This window comes from Monomorium pharaonis, chromosome 5, assembly GCF_013373865.1.
Source record: "Monomorium pharaonis isolate MP-MQ-018 chromosome 5, ASM1337386v2, whole genome shotgun sequence".
Lineage (NCBI taxonomy): Eukaryota > Metazoa > Arthropoda > Insecta > Hymenoptera > Formicidae > Monomorium > Monomorium pharaonis.
Window position 1 is genome coordinate 16,722,929 of NC_050471.1, and position 12,658 is coordinate 16,735,586.

At 30.2% G+C, this 12,658-nt stretch overlaps 1 protein-coding gene across 1 annotated transcript in view; it reads left to right on the forward strand.

The window, feature by feature from the left end:
* Positions 1 to 12,443, forward strand: part of LOC105840758 — a 79,842-nt gene extending 67,399 nt beyond the window's left edge. The window contains exon 7 of the mRNA XM_036287797.1: positions 10,845 to 12,443. Coding sequence (XP_036143690.1) covers positions 10,845 to 11,924 — 1,080 coding nt within the window. The 3' untranslated portion in view covers positions 11,925 to 12,443. The remainder of the gene's footprint in view (positions 1 to 10,844) is intronic.
* The last annotated feature ends 215 nt before the right edge of the window (positions 12,444 to 12,658 follow it).

The following is a 12,658-nucleotide window of genomic DNA, read 5'->3' on the forward strand; positions in this document are numbered from 1 at the left end:
ACAAATAGAATAAGATTAAATTTTTTTAAGAAATTTATTTTTTATTTATTTTTTGTTTTATTTTTAAATAAAGAGTTTGTTTTTAAATAAAAATGTTTTTGTTTCATTTTTTGGAGAAGAATATTTTATTTGTATTAAGGTTTTGGTTTTGGCCGAAACTAACTTGAAAACTTTTGTTACTAAAACCGAAATTCGATTTCGGTTTTAGTGACAAAACTTAGTTTTGGTCGGACACTACTTATTTTTAGCTTTGATAAAAATATTTTAATTATTTAAATATAAATATTTTTAGGATAGAATAATTTTAGAGATTTTAAAGTAAATTTTTAAAAATAAATGTCGATAAGATGAAGTATATTTTTTAACAGTGTTCGGTGCGAAGTTACGAAGTATAATCCACACATTGCGCCGGCGTCAAAACAGCTAAAAACGTGGCCAAAACTTATTTTTTAAACATTTTTTTTTTAAATTATTAGAGCATGATTTTTTTTACTATTAAGCTTTTATTAAATTTCTGTAAACTTACAGTTAAAAAAAATCATATTTACGGGAGTTATACATGCACAAAGGTCATGAAAATCGTAAGTTTCTTATCTGATTTTGGGAGTCATAATCGGGGTTACATTTTTTATTTTATTCACGAGATGATCTTTGAGCCATGTTATTAGACCTTTTTATCGATGTTTATATCATTTGTGTTTGTAACAACACTGTTATTTATTTGATTGATGTATATCCTGCATAAAATGTTGGATTGAAAAGAATTTAAAAATATTGACATTTTGCAAAAAGCAGAATTCAGAAGATATTCAGAATTGAATAATATTCTGAATTTTGTTTTTTGAGGATTTAATTTATTTCAAATATTAACTCTCGCATTTAAAATAATTCACTTGACTCTAACTCATTCTTCGCATTCAATCGCAATAAGAGGCATACAAATAAATGCGAACCCTCGCATTAAAAAAGATTCACTTCTTTTGCTAATTGTTATTGGATTCAGAGGCATACAAGATTTTATATCCATTCTCAATATTGCACTGAAATGTATTGGTTATAATCCAACATTTTTGCAAAGTAGAATTTACGATAAAATCTCGTGAATGCGAAATACTATTTTTAATTAAGACATTTTATGCAAGGTAGTTAATAGAAATAACATTTCCTAAGCAAAGTAAAATATTGTTATTGTTGCAACAGTGTAATAATTAGTTTCGACTTGACTGGCCTTGAATATATTTGATTAATCGGTGCACAACGTTTTGACCGTAGGTTTCGGTCCTTATCAAGTGCGTAGATACAAGAAATAGAATAACTTTGTACACATTTTTTGAATTAAGACATGTTGCCTAATATGTTGTTTGAAAATCGAATATATAACTTAGAACTTGTACAGAAATTTATAAGAGTAAAAATATAAAAAATTGTAAAAATTATAAATAAGTTAAACGATACAAGAGTTATAATAATTAAAACAATGTGCAGTTACTTACAACGCAAAAATGTGGTCACAAATATAAAATGAAAAATATAATATGTATGTAGGGCTATCTTGCTTGCAGATAAACGATTTTATACCGAAAATATTAATGAAGTTAAAAGAATACTAATTAATAATAATTATCCAACCAATATGATTGAAAAACATGTTGGTTTACGTATTAAATCTATTTCTTAATAACCGCCACAATATTAAAAACATCTCAAGTGGTCAATCAAAAACAGTTTGTTATCATACCGTACATTAGTGGCTTAAGCGACAATGTTAGACGCATTTTAAACAGTGTAGACGTGCGTATATTCTTGCACATGTCGCGTTTATTTTTTAATTTTGACGGATATTAAGCAATTATTTTGCATATTTTTAGTTATGTTATTTTTTTGCTTTTTAAAAAATTGTGTTTTCCACCCAAAGTTCATAACAAAAAATGTATTTGCAACACGCGAGTTGCGTTTATAATATGTTCATGATGCGAGAAACATTTATGTTTTTAATGTTTTTATTTAAATCTTTACCCACAACATTGTACAAGAATGTCAGAATTTTATAACAAATGAAAGTGTATTTTTTAAATTATATTTAATAACATAGACATTTATTAAAACCGCAAAAAAATTTTTAAGAATATAAAAGATAAATTTAAGTGGCATACAAACTGAAAAAAAATTGTCACAACTGGTCTCGAACCCAGCTCGCACGGATAAGCAAAACATTAAGTACGCACTTAGTGCTTTGCGCCGAGAAGTAACTTTCTATTGTATTTACCTTACTAGCCAAAAATGCACATATTTAGATGCAATTCTTTCAGAAATTAAGATCCATTCACCAAAAAGCCAAAACACGGTTTTTGTTTTTTTACCTCCCTTTTTGAATGCACTATGGCTGATTCGAAAGTAAAGTTAGCAGATGTTTGCATCTCTTTGTTAGTCTTACGATATTCGCAAGTGGTGCATAACCCTGAACGCAGGCAATATAACTTTACATGTCAAATGCATGTACACATTACGTCAAACATTGAATTCAGTTACGTTATTTAAAAATCATATTCAAGCTAACACTAAAGTTGAAGATTAACCCTCGGTTGGCGGAAATCTATTTTGTTACGTTGTTGACGGAGTTGGGTTCTCAGAGAAATCCAACGATAAACGCCTATAAATTAGATAGCTTTTATGCATTTAATGTCAAGATTTGCATACAAGAGTTTCAAGGATCGCTGACTTCGAATCTGGGGGTCGATTTTTTATTTCTGAAGAAGTGAAAATGTGAAAAGTGAGCAACAGTGATTGGTGTATATCGTTAATCTTAAAAGTATACATCAATCAGTGGAGATAGTGCTGCTCACTTTTCACACTTTCTTCAAAAATACAGAATCGACCCCCTTATGTCGAAAATGCAAAATTTTTAATGGCGGATCCAAAATAGTGGACCTTAAGCATCCATATTAACGTAAAATTATTAAATGTAAAAATTATACACGAAAACATTTATCTAAGGGGTTGGTAATTTACTCGTTAAATGTCAAAATTTAAAAGAATTAAAATAAAAAATTAACATTTAAAAATAAATTATAAAACCAAAAAACAAGAAAACGAAACCACAGACCCGCTGCGTCTTCATCGCGGTTCTGGATACGACAGAATGCGCCATTTTAAATTTTTTAATTTAGTCAGAATTTGTAATTAGCAATTCTTAGAAAAATGTTTATGTAGAATTTTTACATTTTGTAATTCTACGTTTATATGATATTAGAAGAACATTTTTGTGTAAAATTTGTTCATTTTGATTCTGCGTTTATACACTGGCGCAAAAAAAAACGAAACAAAATTTTTGACCGATTTTTAAGCAATCTTCAAAGTGATGCAACTTTGCGAAAAAACATCCAAATTACATGTACTTTTTTCTAAATTAAAGAGCAAAGACTCTACTTTAAGAATCCCTAGGCGAAAGTTTGATTTGTTAAGTGAACCTTTTGTATCGCATGAAAACCAAACATGTAATTTTTAATTGAAAAAAGTAAAAGTTTGTTATCATTTTGCACAAGTTTCTCGTTAAAATCTTGCTAATATTAATTCTTAATGTCAGATTCTTAAAGTTCATTCTTTTCTAAGCAATTAAAAAAAACATGTCGATACGATGTTTTTTGTTGATTGCACGCGAGTTTGAAATTTGCACTGCATTTTAAGGTATTTTAGCGAATAAATACGGTATTTTTTTAATATCATGAATTTTGAGTATCAATATGATATTGCACATTAATTTTATTCGTGTTTAACTCAATCATACCGCCGTCATCAGAGTGACCCGATCTGCACCACGTGGAAAATGACGATCGGATTTTGTACACTATGTGGTCCTGAAAAGGCTGATTTTTTATGTATGAATATGTGTATATGTATGTTTACGTGTAGGTGTGGGTTTATGAGTATAGATGAATGTGATCTTTTGTTGAGTTCAGTGAAATTGGTGCGTCAGCTATCCGTTATATTCAGATCAGTAAGTAAAAATTTCCACCGATGAATTTCAGAGCCACATGATGTACAAAATCCGAACGTCATTTCCCACGTGGTGCAGATCGTCACTCTGATGACGGCGGATTGAGTTAAACACGAATAAAATTAATGTGCAATATCATATTGATACTCAAAATTCATGATATTAAAAAAATACCGTATTTATTCGCTAAAATATCTTAAAATGCAGTGCAAATTTCAAACTCGCGTGCAATTAATAAAAAACATCGTATCGACATGTTTTTTTTAAATTGCTTAGAAAAGAATGAACTTTAAGAATCTGAATTAATATTAGCAAGATTTTAACGAGAAACTTGTGCAAAATGATAACAAACTTTTACTTTTTTCAATTAAAAAACACATGTTTGGTTTTCATGCGATACAAAAGGTTTGCACTTAACAAATCAAACTTTCGCGTAGAGATTCTCAAAGTAGAGTCTTTGCCCTTTAATTTAAAAAAAAGTACATGTAATTTGGATGATTTTTCGCAAAGTTGCATCACTTTGAAGATTGCCTAAAAATCGATCAAAAATTTTGTTTCGTTTTTTTGCACCAGTGTATATGGATATTTTAAGTCTGCCATTTTGGATCCGCCATTTTGAATTTTGCATTTTCGACATTAGATTTGAAATCAGCGATTCTTAAGACCTTTGTATGCAAATCTTGACGTTAATTGCATAAAAAGTGTCCAGTTTATGGGCATTTATTATTAAGGTCCTCTGAAGACCCCACTCCGTTAAGCGAGAGTTAAGGGATAACATCATCCTTGAGACCTTAAATAATTACTTAAATTCGAGAATTTTTTGTGGGCAAATGAATAGGTTTATTGAAAAAACAAATACAAATTATTTTATTATAAACATGTTAAATTATTTTTAAAAATTTATATTTATTTATAATTGTTTAAAATGGCGGCATATTGGCACTTCTGCAAACGCACGTTTTCTAATGTAACGGTATTTTTACAATTTTTATCTGATTGACTTAAAATTTTAATATGATTTTCTTTTATTCATCATACAACAAAGTACGGACAAGGATTTTTGCGAAACATTAAAAACTCTTTTTGCAATAAGAATTTGTTTATTGAATTTTCAATCATAAAAATGTATTTTTTCCTAAAAATAGTCGTCATTAAAAAAATAGATATTTTTTAAAATTTTAAATAGCTATGTATTTTATAACTTTAATTAATGTAGAAAATAAGAGTTTTTGAATTTTTGTCCTAGGGTAAACCATCTTAGAGAAATCTTGCATGCAAAATGATGTTTTTAAAAAAGTGCGTGGAAGTTTGCCAATAGGCTGCTATTTTAACACATATAAACAAATAAAAATTTTTTGAATACCTCTTAATGCCGATACATTTCGCAAAATAATGTAAAAAATACACATCTACAAAACTTCAACTATTTACAATATTGAAATGCAGTTTTTATGACAATACAATAAACATGACTAGTAGTTATTATATTCATGACTAGTAGTTATTATAAACAATGACGTTTAAACAATATGTAAAAAAGTATATGATTATCTTCGATATTTGACATGAAGTATCGAAATACCGTGAATTCCATAATCTCATCCACAATCGCTTTTTATTCTCTAATTACTTTCAAAAGCAAAATTGCAAAATTTAGTTTTTTTAAAACTTGTGTAGCTTTGTAGAAAAGCTAAAGAAAGTTTAATAGCAAAATATTTCTTTTATAAGACAAAATATAGCAGGGTACAGATATATATTTGTACTGTATATATATGAGTTGCAATGCGTTAACTCATTACTTCTGTCATTCCTTAAGTATATATAAGATGATCTATACATGTACGTGCGTGCGTGCGTATCGTTCCACGTTAGCCGGAACACCTATCTGCCTAAAATGTAACGTAACATTCAGAGACATGTGATGGCTAAAAAAATTTGTTTTCTCAAATACTTTTAAAAACTACCTAGTACTTTGAAAAAAAAAAGGATAGCAACCAATTAGGATTAAAATTATTTTACTAGGGGTAATCAAGATTGCTAATTACGAATCTGAAATTAGATCACTAAAATTTAAGATGACGGATCCAATATGGCGCTGGAAGATGCCAAATATCGCATGAATTTTTCGAAAATTTATTGTTAGTAGTGTTGTGAGTGATATACTCACAGATAAAAGGTGTCAGCGCGATGACATAAGTCGGGCAGCTGCATTAGCATCGAGCGTATTGCGCGAGGTACTGCGCAATCCGCCCGAAAATTAGCGAAACGCTCCTTAGACAGCATTTGCTGTCTAAGCAGAGTTTCGATCCACTGACCGAATTACCCATTGGCGTAATCCACCTCTTCCTCGATCAGATAACCGAAATTGATTAGTATATAAACCGCTAGAAGAAAGCAAGGGATGGATCAGTCAAAAGCGCAACTACTCTGCTGTAGACTATAAACCTCTAAACGCGACACTCTGCCTTGCGGGGTCGCGACCTAACCGTATTAAGAGACACGGTAGTGGCTTGCGCCAAGTAAACGCGCAGCGCGAGCCCGACCGTGCTCTTTACGCGAGTACGTGACTTGCGAGCATCCGAGGTTATCGGATTTCAAAAGCGGCTAAATGGATCGACTTTCTAACTAGGCTCAATCGAAAGCTTGAGGTCGATTTGTATAAGAAAACTATTTTTATTTTTCCTCTATGTATCCTATAAGAGGTGATATCACAACGCAAAGTCCAAATATCAAAATTTTTATGTAAGAAACGCCATTGTCATCGACCTCTCATTGTCAGATCAGAAAATGTTTTCGTGTTACTGTAAACGGGAAGAAGAATAAACTATTTACTACGAATACACGGTGTGAGTGATTCCATCTTTTCGCCGGATTCGTGGCAGCGAATCCGTTAGTACTCCGTAAATTACAGAATACAACAGTAGCTTTTGAAGATCGAATTAAACCTAAAATTATCTTACTAACAAAGGAACCTTGCGAACCCAAAAATTCTGATTTTAATGAAACTTGGCATACATATAGAGGGAGTAAATATATGAATTTAGAAATTTTTAGTTGGTGCTTATAAACGATATAAAGGATTGAAACCACTCTTCAAAAATTGAGAGTTTTTGCCTTTTCTCGATATATCTCATAAACTAAACAAAATATTAAAAAATGTTTTATACAAAAGTTTTACGGCATAAGTACTTTTATTTAACTATGCTGTTTATTTCTTGAAAAAAAATTTTTCAAAAATTTATCCTTTACACCTTTCCTATGTTGAATATTTATTCTATCAAAATTTCAATTTTAATGAAATTCGGCACAAATGTAGGAGGGCAATACACGAATTAGAAAATTTTAGTTGGTGCTCAAAAACGGTTTAAAAGGTTAAAACCATTCTTTAAAGATTGAAACATTTTTGCCTTTTTTCCGATATATCTCGTAAACTTAACGAAACATCAAAAAATGTTTTATACAAAAGTTGTACAGTATAAATACTTCCATTTAATTGCGTTGTTTATTAAAAAAAAATGTTTTTAAATAAAAAGAATTTTTTTAATTTAAAAAAATTTCAATAAAATTGATTTTTATGTATCTAGCATTTATAAAGTAATTATACTATCTTATACTACGTATCGGCCTTTTTTCCTACTTTTCCAATATTGCACGGTTTTTCTTTTCTTATAGCTACTATTTAAAATTTGGTTTTCTGGTTCACAATTATTCTCATTATCAGGTTCATAATTATCATTATCATTTTCTAAAAATTCCTCTTTATTTGTTACAAATTCTATGTCAGTTTCCAATAATTCAAATCCACTTCCCAATAATTTTGAAAGTCCAAAGCAGTATCGGTTTGTATAACAAATGCTACATTATTTGTTATAATATCCTGTATCACTTCATATAATTGTATTTTTCTTCTATTTGTAGGCGTTGGGGAAATATGTGTAATTTGAAATAAAACAATTAACATATTAAGAAAATTTGCAACATTTATGTGTAACATTATGCTTTGATTAAAAATTTAAACAATTTAACAGAATAATCAAGCACACGTTAGACGTCACTTGATATTGATATGAAAATGACGCTTAAAATTAATAAAGATACAAAACACTTTTATTAATAGGTGATTTCTATTTCATATATGATGCATACCGTGACATGACGAATATAAAACATGAATGTAAAATATGTGACATATACAGAATGAACATTGTGTGAAAACGTGACTACTCTAATATTGCGCAACTGTCACATAAAAAATAACATACAGGAATATAGTTAAAATAAATATATAGTATTATAACATAGATAATATACACATAGATGATATAAATAATACATAATATACGATAATATAATTACTTTATAAATGTTAGATACATAAGAGTTAATTTTATTTAATATTTTTTTTATAAAAAAATGTTTTTAATTAAATTTTTTTTCAAAAATTGAACGGCGTAGTTAAACGGAGATATTTATACTGAAATACTTTTGCATAAAACATTTTTTGATGTTTCGTTAAGTTTACGAGATATATTGAAAAAAGGCAAAAATGTCTCAACTTTTGAAGGGTGGTTTTAACCTTTTAAACCGTTTTTGAGCACCAATTAAAATTTTCTAAATTTGTGTATTGCTTTCCTACATTTGTGCCAAATTTTACTGAAATTGAAATTTTGATAGAATAAATATTCAATATAGAGAAAGTATAAAGGGTAAATTGTTGAAAAAAAAATATTTTTTCAAAAAATAAACAGCATAGTTAAATAGAAGTATTTATACTGTAAAACTTTTGTATAAAACGTTTTTTGATATTTTGTTTAGTTTACGAGATATATCGAGAAAAGGCAAAAACCTTCAATTTTTGAAGGATAGTTTCAACCCTTTAAACCGTTTATAAGCCAACAAAAAATTTCTTAATGTATGTATTTACCTCTTCTTTATTTATGCCAAGTTTCATTAAAATCAGGATTTTTTGGGTTCGCGAGGTTCCCTTGTAAGCGTAATCAAGTTTACTGAATACGAAGAATTTGGGTAATTATTCCGAACCATCTCCAAATAGGCTGAAATTTTTTGTAATGGCTTTTTATGAGAGTAATGTAAATAACAATTTTAAGTCGGGGAAGTACAAGAAAAAAATTTAACAAAAACGTAAACAAAAAAGATTTAAAAATGTACAATTGTTTTTTGATTAATGTGAAATGATTAATGAAATTCGTCTTCCCAGGGGTATATACACACGCGCGCGCGCGCGCGGAGGGATGCAAAGAGGGGTCTTTGACCCTTCTTTTGTACGAACCCCGTCGCCGACTTTTGTCAAAAATTACCCTAAAGGTTTGTAAATTTTATTGTAAATTGAATACTATTTATATTTTGAAATTAAAATTTTGCAAATTAGCAAAAAATCACTAAAACGCATGCGTATGTGGCCATAGAGTATACTCATGTTGCTGTATTTCTTTTTTGTTTATAAGTTTTTTTTGTACTTCCCCCGACTAAAAATTGTTATTTACGTTTTTTAACCATAAGAAGCCATTACAAAAAATTTTAGTTTATTTGGAGGTAAAGCTGTGGTTTAGAATAATTACCCGAACCTGAATTGATAACGATTTAAAAATAAGTCCACTTATTTATAATGTTTATTCCAATATAATGTTGATGTGCTTTAGCGGCCGATTTTGGGTAAAAAATTTTTTCGATTAGCATTTTTTTAAATCAAAGATTTTTTTTGCTGATTAAAAAAGTTCTAATCGAAAAAAGTATCAACCCAAAATATGTTACTAGAGCACATCAACATTATATTGAAACGGCCATTTTAATAAGTGGATACTTGCTTATAAATTGTTGTCACGACTTTAAAAATCCTAGAAAAATATTTTGAGGTTGATTCAATTATTAAAAAGTTAATTACGAGGAATTATTGAGAAACTCATGCAATTTTTGACTACATTAGGACTGCGTTCGGAAATGTCACCCGAATGTTCTTGGGTATCATTTTATTCTTGTTTCACATTCAACGAACAACAATGATAGAATGATACCCGAGAGCACTCAGATGATCGTTTCCGAACGCAGCCTAGATGTCATATTGAATTCGTCATTGTCAATTTTAATAATCTAACTTTAGATTTATTATCTAATCCTCAATGATGTTATTTGGAGACTGATTTTATCATGATCAAGTTTATATCAAAGGATTTAAGAGAAATTCGTCTGATTTTTGACAATTTTGGGCACTATATTAGATCCGCCATTTTGAATTTCGGTGATCTGACTTCAAATTCGTAATCTGCGATCTTGATTACCCCTATAAAATGATTTTGACTTGATTTTCAATAGCTATTAACAAGGGATTTTCGGAAAATTTATGCGATATTCGGCATGTTTAGCGACCTTGATTACTCCTAATAAGATAATTTTAAACCTGACTCGATTTTCGAAAAATAACAACGAATTTTCTAAAAATTTGTGGAATTTTTCGAAAGTTTAGGAGCTTTATTGGAATCGCCATCTTGTTTTTTTTTCAAAGTGCCAGGTAGTTTTTGAAAGTATTTGAGCAGATGAATTTTTTGAGTCGTCGCACGTCTTTGGATGTTACGTTACATTTTTGGTAGGTAGGTGTTTCGGTTGACATAAAACGTCCCATATAATATCTATAGAGCGCATCTATTTTTATGCATTTTTATGTATTTAATACAGTATTCAAAGTACAGTATTCACAATATTTATATGAATGGTATATAGTTTATTTTAAAAAAAGACAGATCGAGACTATTGCCACTGTTTGTTATGAATGTGTATTGAAAATACTGTCAGGTTTTTTGATAAAGTATTGATAAAATATTTCTTTCTGATATAGGTCATGTTGAAGGTACCACCAAGCACTGCATTTCTAGACTTGACGCCTCAGAAACAATTGCTAATCAATTATCCGAGTCAAGAGAATCTGCAAGAAATTAAGAATATATATCAGAAGAGTCAGTTACCTCCGCCTGACCAGGAGATCACGGAGCTTCTTCACGCTGGTAGACATTTGAGTAATGAGCAATTCTATAGATCGCAATCAGTGCCGTTGAACAGGATGGTGAATCCTGTATCCTTAATATCACCAATCTCCACGCAGCAATGTCTGTCATCGATACATAGTCAAAGCTTTAATCCATCGACAAACAGTTCCGTTGCGCCTACCCCAGTACCGAGCGAATACAATGATTTTGGTCCTTCCATCGGACAAGAGAATACGTATCTATTAGAAGATGCAAACTTTATGTCGGACGAACAACAGTTTTTGATGACAGACAAAGGGATTACATCCGAGAACATTAATAACATTCTTACGATCTTGGACGAGGAGGGACAACCAAATTTGCAAATATTGTCTGAACAGACCACGGAAGAAACATTGAATAATGCGATTGTTCTTGATGCTTTACCAAATACCAATTTAAATCTGTCGGAGGAAGATATATTGGATCCATCGAGCATCCTCGCCGATGCCGGAGGAGCATTACAGAAAATTATGCAGTCGCGATCGTATCCGAATACACCATTGCCAGCCCCGGTATCTACATACACGCCCTACACAGAGGACAGCAATGGCTCTAGATCTTATCCGTCAACGCCTCTGCATACAATGCAATCCCAAGAAATATATCAGGATTCAGGCGAACCGATATTATCCAGTCCTATCCTTAATTCTCTCAGTTTACGAGACGAAGCAACGAATGCCACTATGACCGGTACCACGCCCAACAATGTTGACGTTGCTGCCACTTCTTCCAATCTCTGCAGAAACGTTGCCGATCTTCTCGAGGCCAGTTTTCTTGGAGAAACTGACACGGAGACAGATGACCTGGATCCTCTCGGTAATTTTGACGGCCTTCAAGATATGGATTCGTTGACGCCATTATTCAACGAAGTCACAGATCCTAATCGCTGAGCTATCTTTTTGGTTTATTATAATTTTGTATTTGTACAGGGAGAGGTGTGATAAAATATAGACTGTTTGGGTCCGGTGGTTCTCAATCGTATTGTCTCAGACCATTTTAGAATAAATAAGGCGGTTAGAAGCAAGATGTATAAGTGAATTTTAATAAGAATTAAGATATTATTTAATTTTAAGATATAGAATACTTTGAAATCTTGCGTATTGTAATGTAATTTGATTATACAATTTCAAATATTTTAATTATTTTTTATTACAAATTGTATATATAGATTTCTTATAGATAATATCATTTCAGCTTATAGTAAATTATATTTTGACATGCAATTTACTATTTAGGCTGTATCGACGACTGTTTAATCTTCATCCCAATAAAAATAGTGTTGAAATAATAATGTCTTAGATTCTGAAAAAATTGCGAAATTTTCAAGATACATGTTTTTAAATTATGAAAGATTATACACCGTTAAGTATATGATATATATCATTAAAAAGGATGTTTTTTCTACGGAACTTTGTTTTATTTCTCGGCAAAGCTTGTGATCCTCTTTGCAATGCAAAAATTACATAAATACAAATTTTAAATGTGAATTTTATTTCATTCAGAATATTTATACTGAATACTTTATACAAAAATATAACTTGAAATAACTTATTTCGTTTTTTATGTGTTTTAAACATTTCTGTAAAATTGAATTGATTCATTTTTTTGTTTTTTATGGATTTTC